Consider the following 15,956-nt stretch of genomic DNA (forward strand, 5'->3'; position numbering starts at 1 on the left):
GTGCCCTGCAGTGGGGCTGTTGTGGAGCCGGCTGGAACCAGCTGTGTCCAGCCTGGGGCAGCCCCAGCCTGTCTTCACAGAGGCTGCCCCTGCAGCCCTGACCTGCCAGACCTGGGCACTGCACCCAACATGGCAGCCCAGAGAACCTGAGTTAGGCCCTGGGTAGCTCCTGCCTTCATCAGTATATTTTTTTGTACCCGGGATTCAACAAATATACTGAAATTTTCATCCAGATGAAAGGGTTACTACTCCCTGGCCACAGTCTTGTGGCTGAAAGCATTTTCTGGTAAAAACATTTTGTGTTACATTCCAGTCATCTTTGAGAGCAAGATGTGAGTGTGTGGTGAGTTCTGCACCACCTGAAAGGTGCTGATTGGTGAAACTAGCTCGTCCACCCCTTCAGTGAGGCCACCACCTTTGAAAGAGAGACCTACTTTTAAAAACTAACCTGCAGAGTCTTTAATCTAACTGCAGGATTTTAAGAAGTACTCATCAGAACGGGGTGTTTAGTGGTATTTCTGTTGTTTGGGTAGTCCTAAGGAGTTACTTGATAATTTTATGGTATTATGCAAGATGGGATAATGATCCCTTGTCAAGGATTTGTAAATTTTGCCTGATAATTGCTGTAAATTCCTTAAGCCTTTTGTAGGGGTTTTTGAAATAATGTAATACCACTTGCATTTTCTGTGAGAATGCAGAACAATGTATTTGTGTTTGTACTGGGTAGTTGTTAGGAAGGGAAGTGAAAAGCTGGGAGATCTGTTGGATTAAATAGTGACTGTCGACAGATTTCTTTGCTGCAGTGAGGTCTCCAAAGTAGACCAGTAGAATGAGTGTATTCATTCACTCTCTCTCACATTTTTCTTTATTAAGGTGCAGTTCAGCTGAGTTTGAATTCCTCTTTGGCTGTCCATAAACTGTGAAACAGGATGCAGAAGACTATCCCTTGCCTTTTTGTACATGAGTGGTAAGAGCACAAGATCATTACTACAAGTTTGCTGCAAAGATGAGTTCAGAGGAGAAGAGTATATCTCCAGCTCACAAAACGTCCACTCCATCACATAGAAGTGCCTCCTCTTCATCATCATCTCAGAGGGACAGGAGGCAGGTAAGGAAAAGATTTAGGCATTTGTAACATCTGGTGAAATGATTCATTTATTCCTATAATATGGCTGTTAGTTCCTGCTGTCTCTAAATTTACTTGTTTATGGCACTGCATGATATCACTATAGCCAAGAACTGTCAATTTTGTTTATTTTTTTTTTCCCCCACTTTCTAAAGTGGTTTGAAAAAGATTCAGAAGCATCATGGGCACTATGTGTAGCACTGGAGCGGGAAAGATATAATCACATGGACAAGTAGGGAACATGCTCTGAAGTCTTTTGGGAAGTGGTTTGTTTGGAAGCATACAGTTGCTTCAAATTCTTGTGTGTCCTCTGTGAATATCTCTTTTTGTAACCTAACTACAGAGACTTATTATCTTTTTACAAGGTCATATTTCAATTCAACTTAAAGATCATATTGTTCATCCTTTATGGAAACACGTAACATTTTAAATATTATTTGGTTTACTACAAATTTACACTGATTGTCCCACATCATATAGTACTAGTTCAGTTACGTTAGACTTCTATTATCAAGAGATCCTTGTCTATGTGGATACATCTTTTCTCCAGGATCCCCTTGAGATGAAGGCTGTATTATTTCCCCCCAAAACAGCTTTGGCTGTCCTGTGTTTTTTGAGAGCTGGATGTACAGTCTGGCCCCAGGATCAGTAGGATCTCTTCAGAAAGTATCAGAACTACCCACTAGATTTCAGAGAGGTTGTTACTTGTGTATTTACAAATGCAAAGATTGATACTGAAAATTTGATTAGAATAGAAACACGTTTTAAAACTTTGATCCATGGAAGCCTTGAACACTAAATCAGCTTCTGAGATAGTTTAGCATCATTGTGTTAAAAAAAGAAATGTACAAAATCTAAGAATGTAACAACTTTGTAATTTAAAATACTGTGAAAATATTTTCATTAATGTAGTACTGGCTTCTTTTCAGCTTGACAAGGAAAAGAGGTGGGAAAAGAACTTTAATTGTTTGCTGTGGTATGCATTTACTTGAATAGCTGTAGCTTAAGAACATTTTCCCAGCTACTTATGCCAGCTGTGACACTATTTTCTCAGCTGCTGCTGAGATAGTTCTTTTCTCCTTCCTGATTTATAAAAATTTTGAAAAATGAGAATTTTGATGAAAACTGTAACGTTTATAGCTTTGAATATAAGTAGTGTCACCTTAAGGTATATTTAAAATGTTAAACCAGGAGAAGAATTCTGATGTGTGTTTGATAACAGGCAGGAAATGTGTCTGGAATTTTTTTAAATCATTTTCATTGTTTTTCAGTGAAGCCAAAAATGATGTTCTCATAGGTGATAAATATTTTCCCTTTCATGCCGTACAAGATTTGTGATAGCTGTACTCAGTTAAGTCCTGGCTAGCATATGATCTCCTCTTAATTTTTCATTAGTTCCATCTGGAGCAAGAATTTTGACATCTACTGTTCAAAGCATCAGTATATTTTATCTCCTGCATTTAAATCCAAAGAAGGTGAATGCAAGATTTGTGGGAGCTGCTGAGCTCAGCTAAGAGCATATCCTCCAAGTTCTCTTTGTAATTAGGTAGTTTGGTACAATCATGCAAGTGAGAATGAAAAAAATTACCTTTTGGGAATACGTTTTACCATAAATCTAATGGCTACCATATCTGTTACTATAGCAACAGGGTAGAGCAAGGTATACCTGTCATCATAATAAAATGGATGCTTAACTTTAAGTCCATATTTGGTCACTGAAATGTGAAGCATAATTTTAAAATAGTGCTGAAGAGGTTGATGGTGTCATGCATCCAGAGCTTTCTTGGATCCAATAATGTCTGATGATGCTTAGCAAGTATATTTAGGCATGTAAATGTGGACTGGAAAAGCTACTGCTAGGCATTTGTTTTTTTGCCCTAGTGCTTTCAGTGTTAAAGGCACAGAAATAGCCGAGAGAATGAATGGATGGGCAATTTCTTCTGCAGTGAAGCTGAGCTACAGCGTGCAATACAGCTAGAGGTGCAGTGGTACGATATCCAGGGAAGTAAAACGACTGTTCCCTTTGTGCATGTAGACACAGTAAATCAACCAGCTTCCAGCTTCATCGTACCATCTGCTATAACAATTGTATTTCAAATTTCTTCCCTTGCTTGTGGCATTATTTGTATATGTTTTGGTTTTCATAAACTTTCCCTCAAGCAACAATGATCGCTAGGGGGTGGGGGATTTTGGTTCGGGGGTGCTGGGTTTTACTTTGAAAAGGGTTGAAAATTCTTTCTTGCTGCCTCCTTAGACTCTTCACAGCAGCTGGGAGAAAAGCACCCTTCCTAAATGGGTAATATGTATGGATATGGGAAACGATATGACTGGATGAAGTGTCAATATAGCTTTCATTGTCATACATGAGGATAACACTTGATATTTCTAGATAGTTAATGACTGAAATCTTCTCATCATATAATTCTTGTCAAAGTCATACCAGCAATTATGGAACAGTTTCCCAATAAATTATGGTGCAGGAGGCTGAATGAGTGTGAACATGACTATGATAAATCATTTCAGGGAGAGTGGAAAATGTTGTGCTGTATATAATGCTGGCATTTTAATGTAGCTTTTTTATTTGTGCAATATACATCACCTAAGAGAATTAGCAGTCAGCAAAAGCTTTGACATTGCCAATTTACAGGCTCCATGACTAAGTAATTGATAAATGAATAGATTACTGAAGCCAGCAATAACCAAAAAACAGGGTTCAGATTTTCATCGTCGTAGGAACTTTAGCATAATTCATTTTTGTTAAAATTGTGGTTAATCTGGACTATTAGATAGAAGAAGGCCCAGGACCAACCTGTTCTGTTTAATCCCTGAGCTGAGCAGGATGGCAGGGCAGTTGTGGTGTCCTTGATAAGGAGTACTTTAGAGTGGAGCAGCAGCAGTTTTTCCTACTGTGGAGCTGCTGCAAAGCATAGAACGCCTGTCACTTCCACTGTCAGGGGATCTCCCTAAAAAAACCTGAGTGTCCCCATATGAATGTAAGCATAAAAACTGCAATTCTGACAGCCTTTTTGTGGGCCATGCTGGAAAGGGAGATTCTTGTTTTTCATCCCTTGTGAAACTCTGAGAAGGCTATCCATATTCTGTTGCACAGCAAAAAAGAGGAAAACTAATGCTGTTTTTAGAAGGTACAGCTGAATATGATAAAAGCATATGTTGTGCACTCGGTTTGATGGCTGTAAGTTCTTTATAAATATTTCATATTTTATTTATTGACTAAGTATGCAAGTCATACTGCAGACTACAATACGTTATATATTCTCTGCAATGCATGGGTAGTAATACAATGCTGAGGAGGCAGAAAGAAGTAAATACATTATAGGGTTAACAATGTGCGGTTTGGTAAATTGAGGCCTGACCCAAGGCTATTAAACAGAGGGAGTGATACAGACGGAGAGTAATAATAATGAAACTGTGAATAAAGGAGAGATTCTTGAGTTTTCTGACCACCATCTAAAGGGTAGCTAATACATGATGTGAAGTGAATTTAGCAATGTCTGCTATTTTAAATGCGAGTATTTATCTTCTAGTGTCTCAGTTTTCTTTTTTGTCTTTTAAGGAGGAGGGATGATCAGCTGTTCTCTCTCTCTTTGTTTCTCTTTGTCAGGTTCCTGTTTTAACAAATCATTGGTTCTTTTCCCACACAGCAAACACAAAAGGAGAAATGCTTTTAGTTCTATTGCATTTAGCCTTGTGTGATCCCCTTTGTGCTAGGAGAGCTTTCATATTTCAAGTTACTGTCTTTCAGCTATATGTAAAGAGTGAAAGAAACAGGGGTTTTGAAGGAAAGAAAAAAGATTTTCCAGAGCAGCAATCATCTGCTTTTCATATTTTGAAGTGGTTTTTTTGTTTTTTTTTTCTTTCTGTAAGGGCAATATTGACCAACAAGAGAAGGGCTGTACTCAAGTCATGCAGAAAAGGCTGAGTTTAGGCTGAAGATGTTTACCTGGCCTTGAAATTTAGGAGCAGAGTGCAATTCCAAAGTCAAGGCTCTGGTCTGGCCTAGAGGTCTGTGCTGGAAAATGCCTGGTTAGCTTTTTATAACAACTATATTTTAATTGTGAAAGTACTCTCCTGAAAGCAGTATTTCCTAAGGCAAATATCACCATTTTGTAGATATAAAGGCTTTAATGACGATGGAAGGATTGAGTCATTTGTCTGTGGCAACCTTAAGCAAACCTTAGTTTATAGAGTAACTGGAAGACTATTAAAAAGTTATTGCAGTAGTTCAATCTGACCTGAAAAAAAGGACCAATAATTGTTATTTGGATATAGGGATGCAGTAGAAATCTAGGCCTCAGTGCTATGCACTGTTTTAAGCACATAATAAAAGGCAGTCACTAACGTAAAAGTACTGATTAGATGAGACAGACATGGACTGGGAGCAGAGAGAGGTGACTTGTCTGTTGTCTCGTTGATCAACTAATGATAAAGCATAATGAGAATAGATGTGCGTAATAGGAAAATATAATGGGTTCTATGTCAGATCTAGTTTCATGCTTTCAGCTAACATTAAGAAGAGTAAAGGCAGAACTATGAAGGGAAGTCTTTTGGCTAAGAAAACCACCATTAGGTTTTTCCCAGGAGATAATGAACTGCAAATTTTTTGTAGATGTACTGCAGGGACCATCAGGTTCTGTGAATCATCATAGAATCATAGAATGGTTGGGGTTGGAAGGGACCATAAAGATCATCTAGTTCCAACCCCCCTGCCATGGGCAAGGACACCTTCCACTAGACCAGGTTGCTCAAAGCCCCATCCAGCCTGACCTTCAACACTTCCAGGGATGGGGCAATCACAACTTCTCTGGGCAACCTGTTCCAGTGCCTCACCACCCTTATAGTGAAGATTTTCTTCCTTACATGTAATCTAAATTTACTCTTTTTCAGTTTAAAGCCGTTACTCCTTGTTCTGTCATTACATGCCCTTGTAAAAAGTCCATCTCCAGCTTTCTTGTAGGCCCCCTTCAGGTACTGGCAGGCTTCTATAAGGTCACCCTTCTCCCGGGTGAGCAATCACAATTCTCTCACCCTGTCTTCATAGGAGAGGTGCTCCAGCCCTCTGATCATCTTTGTTGCTGCCCTCTGGACTCGCTCCAAAGATCCATGTCCTTCAGAGCTGGATGCAGTGCTCTAGGTGCAGGCCCACGAGAGCAGAGTAGACGAGCACCCTTGACCTGTTGGTCACACTTCTTTTGATGCAGCCCAGAATACAGTTGGCTTTCTGGGCTACATGCACACATTGCTAAGTCATATTGATCTCAGCCAACACCCCCAAGTCCTTCTCCTCAGGGCTGCTCTCAATCCACACTCTGCCCAGCTTGTATTTATACTTGGGATTGCCCCAACCCACGAAGCTGAGTTCAGATAGGCAATCTGCATGCCACAGCAAGTGGATGGTGCAGGAGGGAAAAGAGGGAAAAGTGCCAGGAGTGGAGTGCTCAGCTGTGCGGTGTAGAAAGCAAAAGGTATTTGATTAAGAGTGAGACTCTTGGTCAGGAAGTGAATAGGTGAAAGAAATAAGTAGAGGAGAGAGAACTGCGTGGGCCAAATGCTTGGTGAGGATCTAGGATACGAAACTAAGAAGCAAGGACTGGTTTGTAGGGAGAACAGCAACTGGCTGGAAAAGTAAGGGCGAAGTAGAAAGAAGGCAGGCAAGAGGAGAGGTGTTCTTTTGTGATCGTGAGTATCTGGGAGAGCTGGTTGATGTGTAGAAGGGTGAAAAAAAAGTCACAAACTATCTTTCATTCTAACTGCATGATATTTAAGAAGGTCTTTTTGTGTGGTTATTCAAAGGAATAGCAGATTCACATTTTATCTGTCCCACAGAAAAAGCAGCATAGTATTTGAGACTGAAGCTACTTAATGCAAGATGCTGGGGCTTAAAACGAGAGGCTTGCTGTTGCTATTGCTTTGGCTCCTGTTGCTGCTACACCTTTTCTGGCAGCTCAGTGGGAAGTAGCAGAGCAGTGACAATGGGAAAGGTCATGGCAGGAGCAGCTGTGGTGGCAGCGGCTCTGGGATTTCAGCCACAAGTGCTTTTCCCTTGGTAGGCTCGGTTGGCAGGGTAAGGTCCATCATATACACAGATCTGTCTTGCCTGCTGGAAATTAAAGTCCTCTGGAAGAGTCTCTCCCTTCTCATTGTCCTATTTAATTTAGCATTTTTAGTGCTTTTTCTGGGAGACTCAGAACAATTAGATGTGTGAGAGTTCATGAAGGGATAGGAGGGAGTGTTCATGCTCATGAAGTTTAATTTTTTTGTTTTAATACATTGAGATACCTCAAACTCAACTTTCTCTTTGTTTATGACCAGTTACGGTCTGTGACACAGTCTCAAGGATGCTTTTGTGACTTCATTATAGATTTCTGCCTCATAAACAATGACAATATAATTTATTCTAATTTTTACTATGCCTGCCTATCTGTCCAGTGTGCCTTAGACAGTGTTGCTCATACAAGATTGCAATATAATATAATGTAATATATTCCATGTGGAAGAAGAATCTGAGGACATTTATATCTCTTTTTTATGCTTAAATTGAGTAGCAACCTACATGCTTGCTCACTGCTGACAGCTTGATGTGACATCTGGGAAAAAATTCTTGGTGGTTACCTGTAAACGGCACTTGTTTCTGTCTCTCTGTGACTTTAAAAGAAAGGAAGGCAAGGATGGACAGTTATCTGGTAGTTAAGGAACAGACCTGGGAACATGGAGCCTTGTTCCTAGCTTTGCTCTGTAGGGAAGCATAGACTTAAGAGCATTTTTACTTCTCAGTAGTTTGTGAGAATTATTTCAATAATAATTATTAATCTCTTGGAGAGTTTCAAACGGAAGATGCTACTAAATACCAAGTACTGTTATTACAGTGATGTAATTCTCTTTTGCTCTCTTTCCTGATTAACTCTTTTCACATAATACAGTTCAAGCAGCATTAGAGCAGGATGTGTTAAATAAGTACTTTAAAGGCAACAATTCACTGGAGCAAGCAAATGTTCTGAGGGAGCCAAAGAATGAAGTGGCAAAATTGTTAACAAAATCATGCAATTATTCTTTAAATTGGTTAGCTCCTGCTACTCTTAAAGATGTAGAATTTTCAGAAAAACTCTTGTATAGAGTCTGAAAATGTTTCTTGGGTTCAGGAGGTAGTGGGTCTTCAATATCTGAAAAAATGTCTGAAAGAATAGAGTAACATATGAAGCTGTAGGACACCCATGTGAATGTTACATGAAGTTCAATGCCATAGCACTTGTCTTAAATGAAATCATAAATCTCAGGCCTGTTAGATTCCTTTTTTTTCACTCAAGTGGATACCAGTGAACTACTTAATGAGTGAACATCTACATGTGACACAATCAGACCTTCAGAAGAAGGTAAGGACTTTCAGAGCGAAGCTCGCTGGACTATGGATTTGTCTGCGGACGAAGTAGGAACCCATGTAAGTAAGACTTGGAGGGAACTGGTGCAGATTGACCTCAGGGGTGAGGCAGGCTCCCTTGAGCACCAGTGCTGATAGGTGCATTGAAGGTATGAGGCATTCCTGCTCCAGCACTGGGAAACCTTGGGGGCAGGGCTGCTGGCACACACTGGCAGCAACACACACCCAGGAGCCCAGTTTAGGCTGGATGCATCAGGCTCGCTGTCTGTGTGTTGTGAAGCCAGCCTGCAGCCACGCAACATGTGTCCCTCATCTTGTGCCTGTACTTCTGCCTAGAATTTACACAATAGGTACATGGCAACCAGAAGAAGTATGTCTGCGTGCATATGCGGTGGATGGGCCCTCTCCAATCAATAGATATTTGGATCATGAGTGCCCCTGCCCTTGGTATTATCTATAGTGGTTTGGAGACAAGGTCTCCCAGAGTATCATCCTGGAGATTAATAGAGGGAGATGCTGCCTCTTTCTAAGAAAGACTTGGCTTTAAAGCTGTTGAAGAAATAAAATGGGCTGGAGCAGTCAAGGAGCGATAGATAGCCTGGTCTATAAGGCAAGCCAGCACAAGAAAAGACTTGTGAGGACAAAAAAGGATGTGCAGGAGACTTGTTTTGGTTTGACAGTGATAGTGTGCATGCCAAGGTGTCCCACGGGGCCACATGTACATGTTTTCTGAGCTTCTTAAACATTGCTGTCTGAGTTATCTTACCTCTAGGAGTGCTTTACAGACTGCATGGAGAATGCTGAAGTTCAGATATGTGCTATGAAGAGAGATTTATCTTTTTAAAACTGTGTCAGTTCGATTAGAAATGGTGTATGTGGCTATCTTCTATTAAAAAAAAAAAGGAAAATTGCTCACATAAAAGCTTAATTACCCATGCAAATTATGACAGATAATTTGAAGTGGTGTTTTCAGAATGTGATCACTCTTGTATTCCTCCTGTCTCATTTTTTCCCTGCTACCATGCATGCATGTTCATACCTACATGAGCATGTCTCACTTTCCTTGAGAATATGAACTAAAAGGTTGGCTTGTACATTTAAAAAAAAAGAATATTCATGCAATTCAAGTGTCCTTAAACATTGATTGATATTATCATAATATGCACTTATTTTCTAACTGCAATTCAATCCAAAATGGGCTCTCTGGGGTCAGTGAGGAATGTGTACACGCACACATGAATTCAGAGGGAAGAAGTGCACCACTTCTAAAGTGCCATTTAGGATTTCATGGAAACAAAGGCAGGGGGAAGAAAAAGCAGCATGATTTTCTTTTCATTTCCTCAGTAGAGAGAAAAGACACAAAAGTGAAAAGCAGAGAGAGGGTGATGAAGGCTTCTGTTTTCAAGACACTCAGGCATGATTGGGATTATTCACGTTCAAGACATACCAATGTATTAGATGTTGTTGTTTAACCCCACCTGGCAACTAAGCCCCACACAGTCACTCGCTCACTCCCCCAAGGTGGGATGGGGGAGAGGATTGGAAGGGTAAAAGTGAGAAAACTCGCGGGTTGTGTTTAAGACAGTTTTTAATAAGGAAAGCAAAAGCCACACGTGCAAGCAAAGCAAAACAAGGAATTAATTTGTCACTTCCCATCGGCAGGCAGGTTATTCAGCCATCTCCAGGGAAGCAGGGCTCCATCACACGTAATGGTTACTTGGGAAGACAAATGCCCTAACTCCAAACATCCTCCCCTTCCTTCCTTTTCCCACAGCTTTATATGACTGAGCATGATGTCATATGCTATGGAATATCCCTTTGGTCAGTGGGGTCAGCTGTCCCAGCTGTGTCTCCTCCCAACTTTTTGTGCACCCCCAGCCTACTCGCTGGTGGGATGGTGTGAGAAGCAGAGAAGGCCTTGACTCTGTGTAAGCACTGCTCAGCAGTAATGAAAACATCCCTGTATTATCCACACTGTTTTTAGCACAAATACAAAACATTTCCCCCCTACCAGTTACTGTGAAGAAAATTAACTCCAGCACAGCAGAATAAATGTGTGCCTTAGTAAAGCTATTTGCTGTTCTGACATCTCTCTTGTTCTGATTTTATTAAATACGTTTTCCTGGAATTGAAAATGGAGCTGTTACATCCAAACTCCCCCTCCCCGCCAGTAGAATAAGAGTACATGTAAAAAAAAATTTTTTTATTAAAAATTTTTCAAACCCCCTTCTTTCCAAGCTCCTATATTTTTGTACTGCCATATTAAAGTTTAAAAGATATTGAAAAAGTCTAAGTGGGTAGCTTATACAAGGATGTGAAAGAGAGCCCCAGGAAGAAAGGGCTTTCTTTTCTTGAACTTAGGCACTTTTTTAGGTGAGTGTCCAACTTTTTGGCCTATGACTTGTGTTAACTTAGACTCCCTTGCAACCACTTATTAAAGTAAAAACTGCATATATTTTCTAAAGAAGGCCATTCAACATGTCTAGAATGCTTTCATTAATGAACAAATTAACATATCAAGGAATGGTTTTCTTTTGTGTATGTAATTTTATTTTCCCTCCTTTTTTTTTTTTTTTAACTACATCCGCACTAATAAAATGAATTGCTAGCCTGAGACTATTTAGCAAAATGTCAATCCTTTTAATTGTGGTTATTCAGTAGTCATAACAAAAGCTTTGTATCATTAGCAAACATTTGAATTCTCTCTGTCAGATGTTGTCAATTCATCTGTTTGCTCTATTTTGAGATAAGCATGTCAAGATCTAAAGTGTCAAAGGTGAAGATTGTCATTAAAGACTCAGACTGCATCTTGGTAGTCATTCCAAACTATCGCTCTGGCAAAGATTGCTGTTACAATGATAGCTCTTTTCTGCTTTATCCAGTTCTGCTAATACTACCCTCCAAGAAGCTCTTCAGAGGAGCAAGAGCTTATTTCTTTTCAGAGTCTGCCAAAAAGTACCCTGAAAAGCAAAGGCTGCTTTGCTTCCAGAGCCTAAAAGCATTGATGTGAAGTGCTACATACAATACAATGCTGAAGCTCCAGAAAGGGCTGACAGAGAACTCCTGAGCTAACAAATCCTTGACATTTCTGTAACACAAGAAGTATTTCTTCTGCCTATCCCAGTAAAGAAATAGAGACATACATACCTGTATATTGTTATTCTACAGAACTGCTGCTTAGATGTGCTTGTCTCTTAGTAAAAGGTTACAGAGAGAAAATGTTGCTTTAAGCACTTTTCTGTACAAGATGAGCATGTGCTATAAGAAAAAAAAATAATTAACTACGTGTGCTATTCATAAAGTATTGTTAAGTTCCTGTGTCTGTTTGATAGCCCAGACTGTTGAAAACAGCTATGGAGCTGTGTCAGTAGGAGAGACTGAGGATGACAATAGGACTATGATCGCTTTATATAAAGGAAAAAAAAAAGGTGCTAGAAAAAAGAAAGGAAAAATACACTGATGGAGACATGGTTGTTTTGCTTTGTACTCACCCTTCTTTCACAGTGATATTCAAGTCTCTGTCTTCATTCCAACATCAACAGAGGGAAGGCCAGAGCTGACTAAGAAGTGGCCTAAGATAAAAGCAAATTTCAAGGTTATTCCATTTGCAAATAATATTGCAGATTAACTCAGCATATATCACAGCTCTATTTAAAAAACAGTAAAAACTGCCATGTCTGCAGGCAAATCTGTATCTGCCTTATTACTGCTGCTGTATTTCAGATAACTGGAGAATACTATGTTTTTAGTTGAGAGAAGGTGATTAAGCATTGCACTTCATACTAAACAGAATTCAAATAAGAACACAGGTCTGGGCGGGGGTAGCTAGGTTGCAAAAAGAATGCCAATGAATAGCAGATAATAAAAGATGCATTAGTTAGTCCTTTGGATTGAAAACCAACACAAACAAGCCAGAGAGAAGAGCTCTGTTTTAAATTACTGTTGTAAACCAATATATATCTAGGGCCCATGGTTATGGGTGTTGAAGACTGCTGAATGCTGTAAGCAAACAAAATGAACCACAAATTCTTTTTCATTAATTAACTGTTAGCCACACGTCGTGCACATTTCTGAAGTAAAGAGAGTCTGAGTCCAATGTGAGTGATAAATTCCTCACCAGCTTGTCTTTTTCTTGAAAATGAATAAATTATCAGTTAGATAGAACTCATTGCATTAAATATAATTAAATTCCATTAAGTAATTAAGCAGTGAAGCAGAAAGGGAGGCATGAGTGCCAGACTTGTCCTTCACTGCATTTCCTATCTCTACGTACCCAATAGCTCTTTTCTTTCCTTGCCATCCCTTTGAAAACAGTTGAATGTCTTTTCTTTTCATCAGCTTCCTTCTCCCTCATGTGTCTTTGGGAAGCAACATGAAAAAAATGCAGGGTAGAATCAGCATTTGTGTTCCCCATCTGTGGACTTGTTAGGGGCATTTTGGGGCAAATGTGTGCTCATGTATATAATGTATGTTGTAAATAATCTCAAAGCTGAAGGAAGGATTGTAGTTAGGACTAAGATTTAGCAATGGGACTACAGAGCAATTTCAGTTAAGCTTGTCATCTCATTGAATTAATTTCCAAGAGCCTGAGGCATGAGGGGAGTCTGGAACAGAGCAGTGCAGAGGTTGATTTTGTCTGTCTGTATTCTTGGAATGACAGGAGTGAGAGTACCAGGCTGATGATACACCTAGATTAATGGATTATTCATTTTCTGTTCATATAAAGAAAACCCAGAGCTGTATTGATCTGCCTCTTTTTTCTCGTCAGCTTTTTTAAACTTCTTTCTTTACCAACTCTATTTTTGTTGTTGAAACAAAAAAACCCTTGATAATAACTTCAAGATCTAAATAATTTTTATTTCTCTGACGCTAAATAACTGAACTCATGCATTATAAAAATAGCTGCTTTTCAAAATGTTGAATAATTGTGTTATTTCTAGCTGTAATTTTGCAGAAAAATAACATGCATTAATGGAAAATGTTTTGCACAAGTAATATCTCTTAATATTTTGGTAGAGGCATGTAACAAATTTAAAGAAATTATTGTGTGTCATTGTAATGGTGGTCATGACAGAAAAGAATTGGAAAGCAGACATTTACAGACAAGAAGACAACACTTTAAGTAAGGAATGTAAAGGTGGCAATTTTATTTTAAAAGTGTTCATTTTCCTATTTCCAAACAAATAGTTGAATAAGTCAGCATTCATTAAAGTGCTGTTAGCTAATAATGTATTTCTCAACTGAAGTGGAACTGTAATGACTGAGGGCTGGGTAAAAAAATTTTAAAAAAGTGTCCCAAACCCTCTTGCCTTAAAATCATGTGATTGAATTGAAAATGTCACTGGAAATCTGGCAAGCCAAGGGCTGTTGGGTTACTCCACTCAAAATATTGTACAAAATGAAATTGCAGTTACGTAACACCAAACTGCACTGGCTGCTACATATGAGACCTTCAGAACATCTGTGTTGGGCATTGCTCCATCTCAAGATGGAGGGATTCCTGCCTGCCAAACAAAACTGGCAAGACAGTTGGAAATCATCCTGATTATGCTAATCAAGTGACATTTTAATCTTGCTTGGAGGAACAGATTTAGGCTTTCTTTTATATTGTTTAAATGTGATACTGTGTGCATAAGTAGCATTTCAACTATTCAGTGAGAAAACTTTATCATAGTTTACCATTAGTAACTTGGTGGTGCCCAGCTCAAACAAGCATATTAAATTACTTGACATGTAATGCAGGAACTTGCACTATGTAAATACAAATGTTTTTCTCATCTGGCTAGTAATAGACATTGGGCTAAGTAATAAGATTGGCCTTTCATTGGTAAAGATTTCAAAGCATAGGTGACAAAGCTTTTGCTGGTTGGCCCTGGAGAATGTGGCAGGTAATGTAATACTGCTGCTTTTCCATGTTCTTTACTGTAAAATTAAATTAAAAGTAATTGAAAATAAATGCTGATTATTGTTGCATGGTGGCAGGGATGCTTATTAATCTCCGGTGACAATAGAGACAATCCCCATATTTTCCTATTCTCATTCACAGTTGGAAATTGAAAGAGAGCAATGAAGATGTGTTGCTCTGCAGCAAGATGTGGACTGTGTTACGTATGCATTTATATGAATATCTGTGTTTATTTTCATTTGGTTTGGTTATGGTCCTTATGTACTCAGTTATCTCTATAAACAATAATACTTACTCTGCTGTTTGTATGTATTTTTATATTCCCTGATTGTTTCTGCTGTCACTTCTACCTGTGTAATCTCTTCTTAAGGTGAATGTAAAGAAGCTTAATTGTGAACAAAATTTAATTGTTGTTTTCAGTTGAGGAAAACACCCTTCTCAGAGGATAATTGCAATAGCAAGCTTGTCATTGTACCACATGTCCTGGAAATGAAATAGCTTTATTTCATGCCGAAGAGATACTATTGACATGTTGTGGTAGAATTCTTACCAAATAATATTATGAGTTGTAGCAAAATTTCACCAGATAGCAAAATGTAAATCTAAATAGGCAGAATGTGGTTATTTCCTCCTGTAGCAAAAATGCTTTTTCTTTTACAAAGTATGGTGAAACGTTTCTGGAAAGTGGGAAGACATTTTTAGATGTCTTTTAAGAATAGCAGTTTTTTCAGGACTAGTTGTGATATTATGTATATCATTTTTGTACCATGCTTTGAAGATATAAAATTTGATAGTATTGTCATATATGTGTAAACCCAGCTGTAATGGTTTAAAATCATTGTGTTCCATAAATGTTTACCAGCAAGCCCATCAGCTGAGACCCAGTAGCTGATCTTGTGAACCATGTAATGAGTTACTTCGCCTCATTTGAGAAGCCAATAACAAAATGTTAAGGTGTGATAATGAGTATGTGAGAGTCAGTAATATCTCATGTGCAATGGTTTGCTTCAGAAGTGAATGTAGGACAGTGCTGACCGCACGATATATGTACTCAGTGTCTTGTATCTTACCAGAAAACATAATAGGTCTGGCTAGGAGCATTTTGCATCTCTGTAGGTAAGAACTGCATTACTTGTCTTTCCTGGCTTCTTTTAGTTCCCAGTCATTTCTAGGCTGAACAGAGTAAATACTTTAAAAAACAACAATAAAAAAAAGAAAGAGAGGAAGGAAAGAGAGGTGTATTGCCTGAGAAGACAATGTATTTGTGCAGTTATGTCAGGCATGGGTAGTACTTGGTATGTTTTGAACCATGATGCTGATATTTTATATAAGCAGTGTAATGATTGGTCATTCATTACTTATAATTCAATATTACTTTTAAAAATACATAATAAGTTGCTATCTTTAATTACTTTTTTTTTTTTTTTTAAAGAGTGTTCATATTTTGGAGCGGAAGGCTTCTTCGGGGAGCACAGACCCTTCTTTAAGCAAACAGTTCCTTGAAAGTGACTCTATCTCTCTATCCAAGGTAA

At 38.7% G+C, this 15,956-nt stretch overlaps 1 protein-coding gene across 4 annotated transcripts in view; it reads left to right on the forward strand.

The window, feature by feature from the left end:
- Positions 1–1,006: 1,006 nt before the first annotated feature.
- Positions 1,007–15,956, forward strand: part of OSBPL6 (oxysterol binding protein like 6) — a gene marked incomplete at its 5' end in the record, with an annotated part of 51,283 nt that continues 36,333 nt past the window's right edge. For all 4 annotated transcript variants that reach the window (XM_082001423.1, XM_082001424.1, XM_082001426.1 and 1 more), the window contains 2 exons: positions 1,007–1,108; positions 15,857–15,952. In XM_082001423.1, coding sequence (XP_081857549.1) covers positions 1,007–1,108; positions 15,857–15,952 — 198 coding nt within the window. The remainder of the gene's footprint in view (positions 1,109–15,856; positions 15,953–15,956) is intronic.

This window comes from Phaethon aethereus (genome assembly GCF_964289735.1).
Source record: "Phaethon aethereus genome assembly, chromosome: 6".
Taxonomy (NCBI): Eukaryota; Metazoa; Chordata; class Aves; order Phaethontiformes; family Phaethontidae; genus Phaethon; species Phaethon aethereus.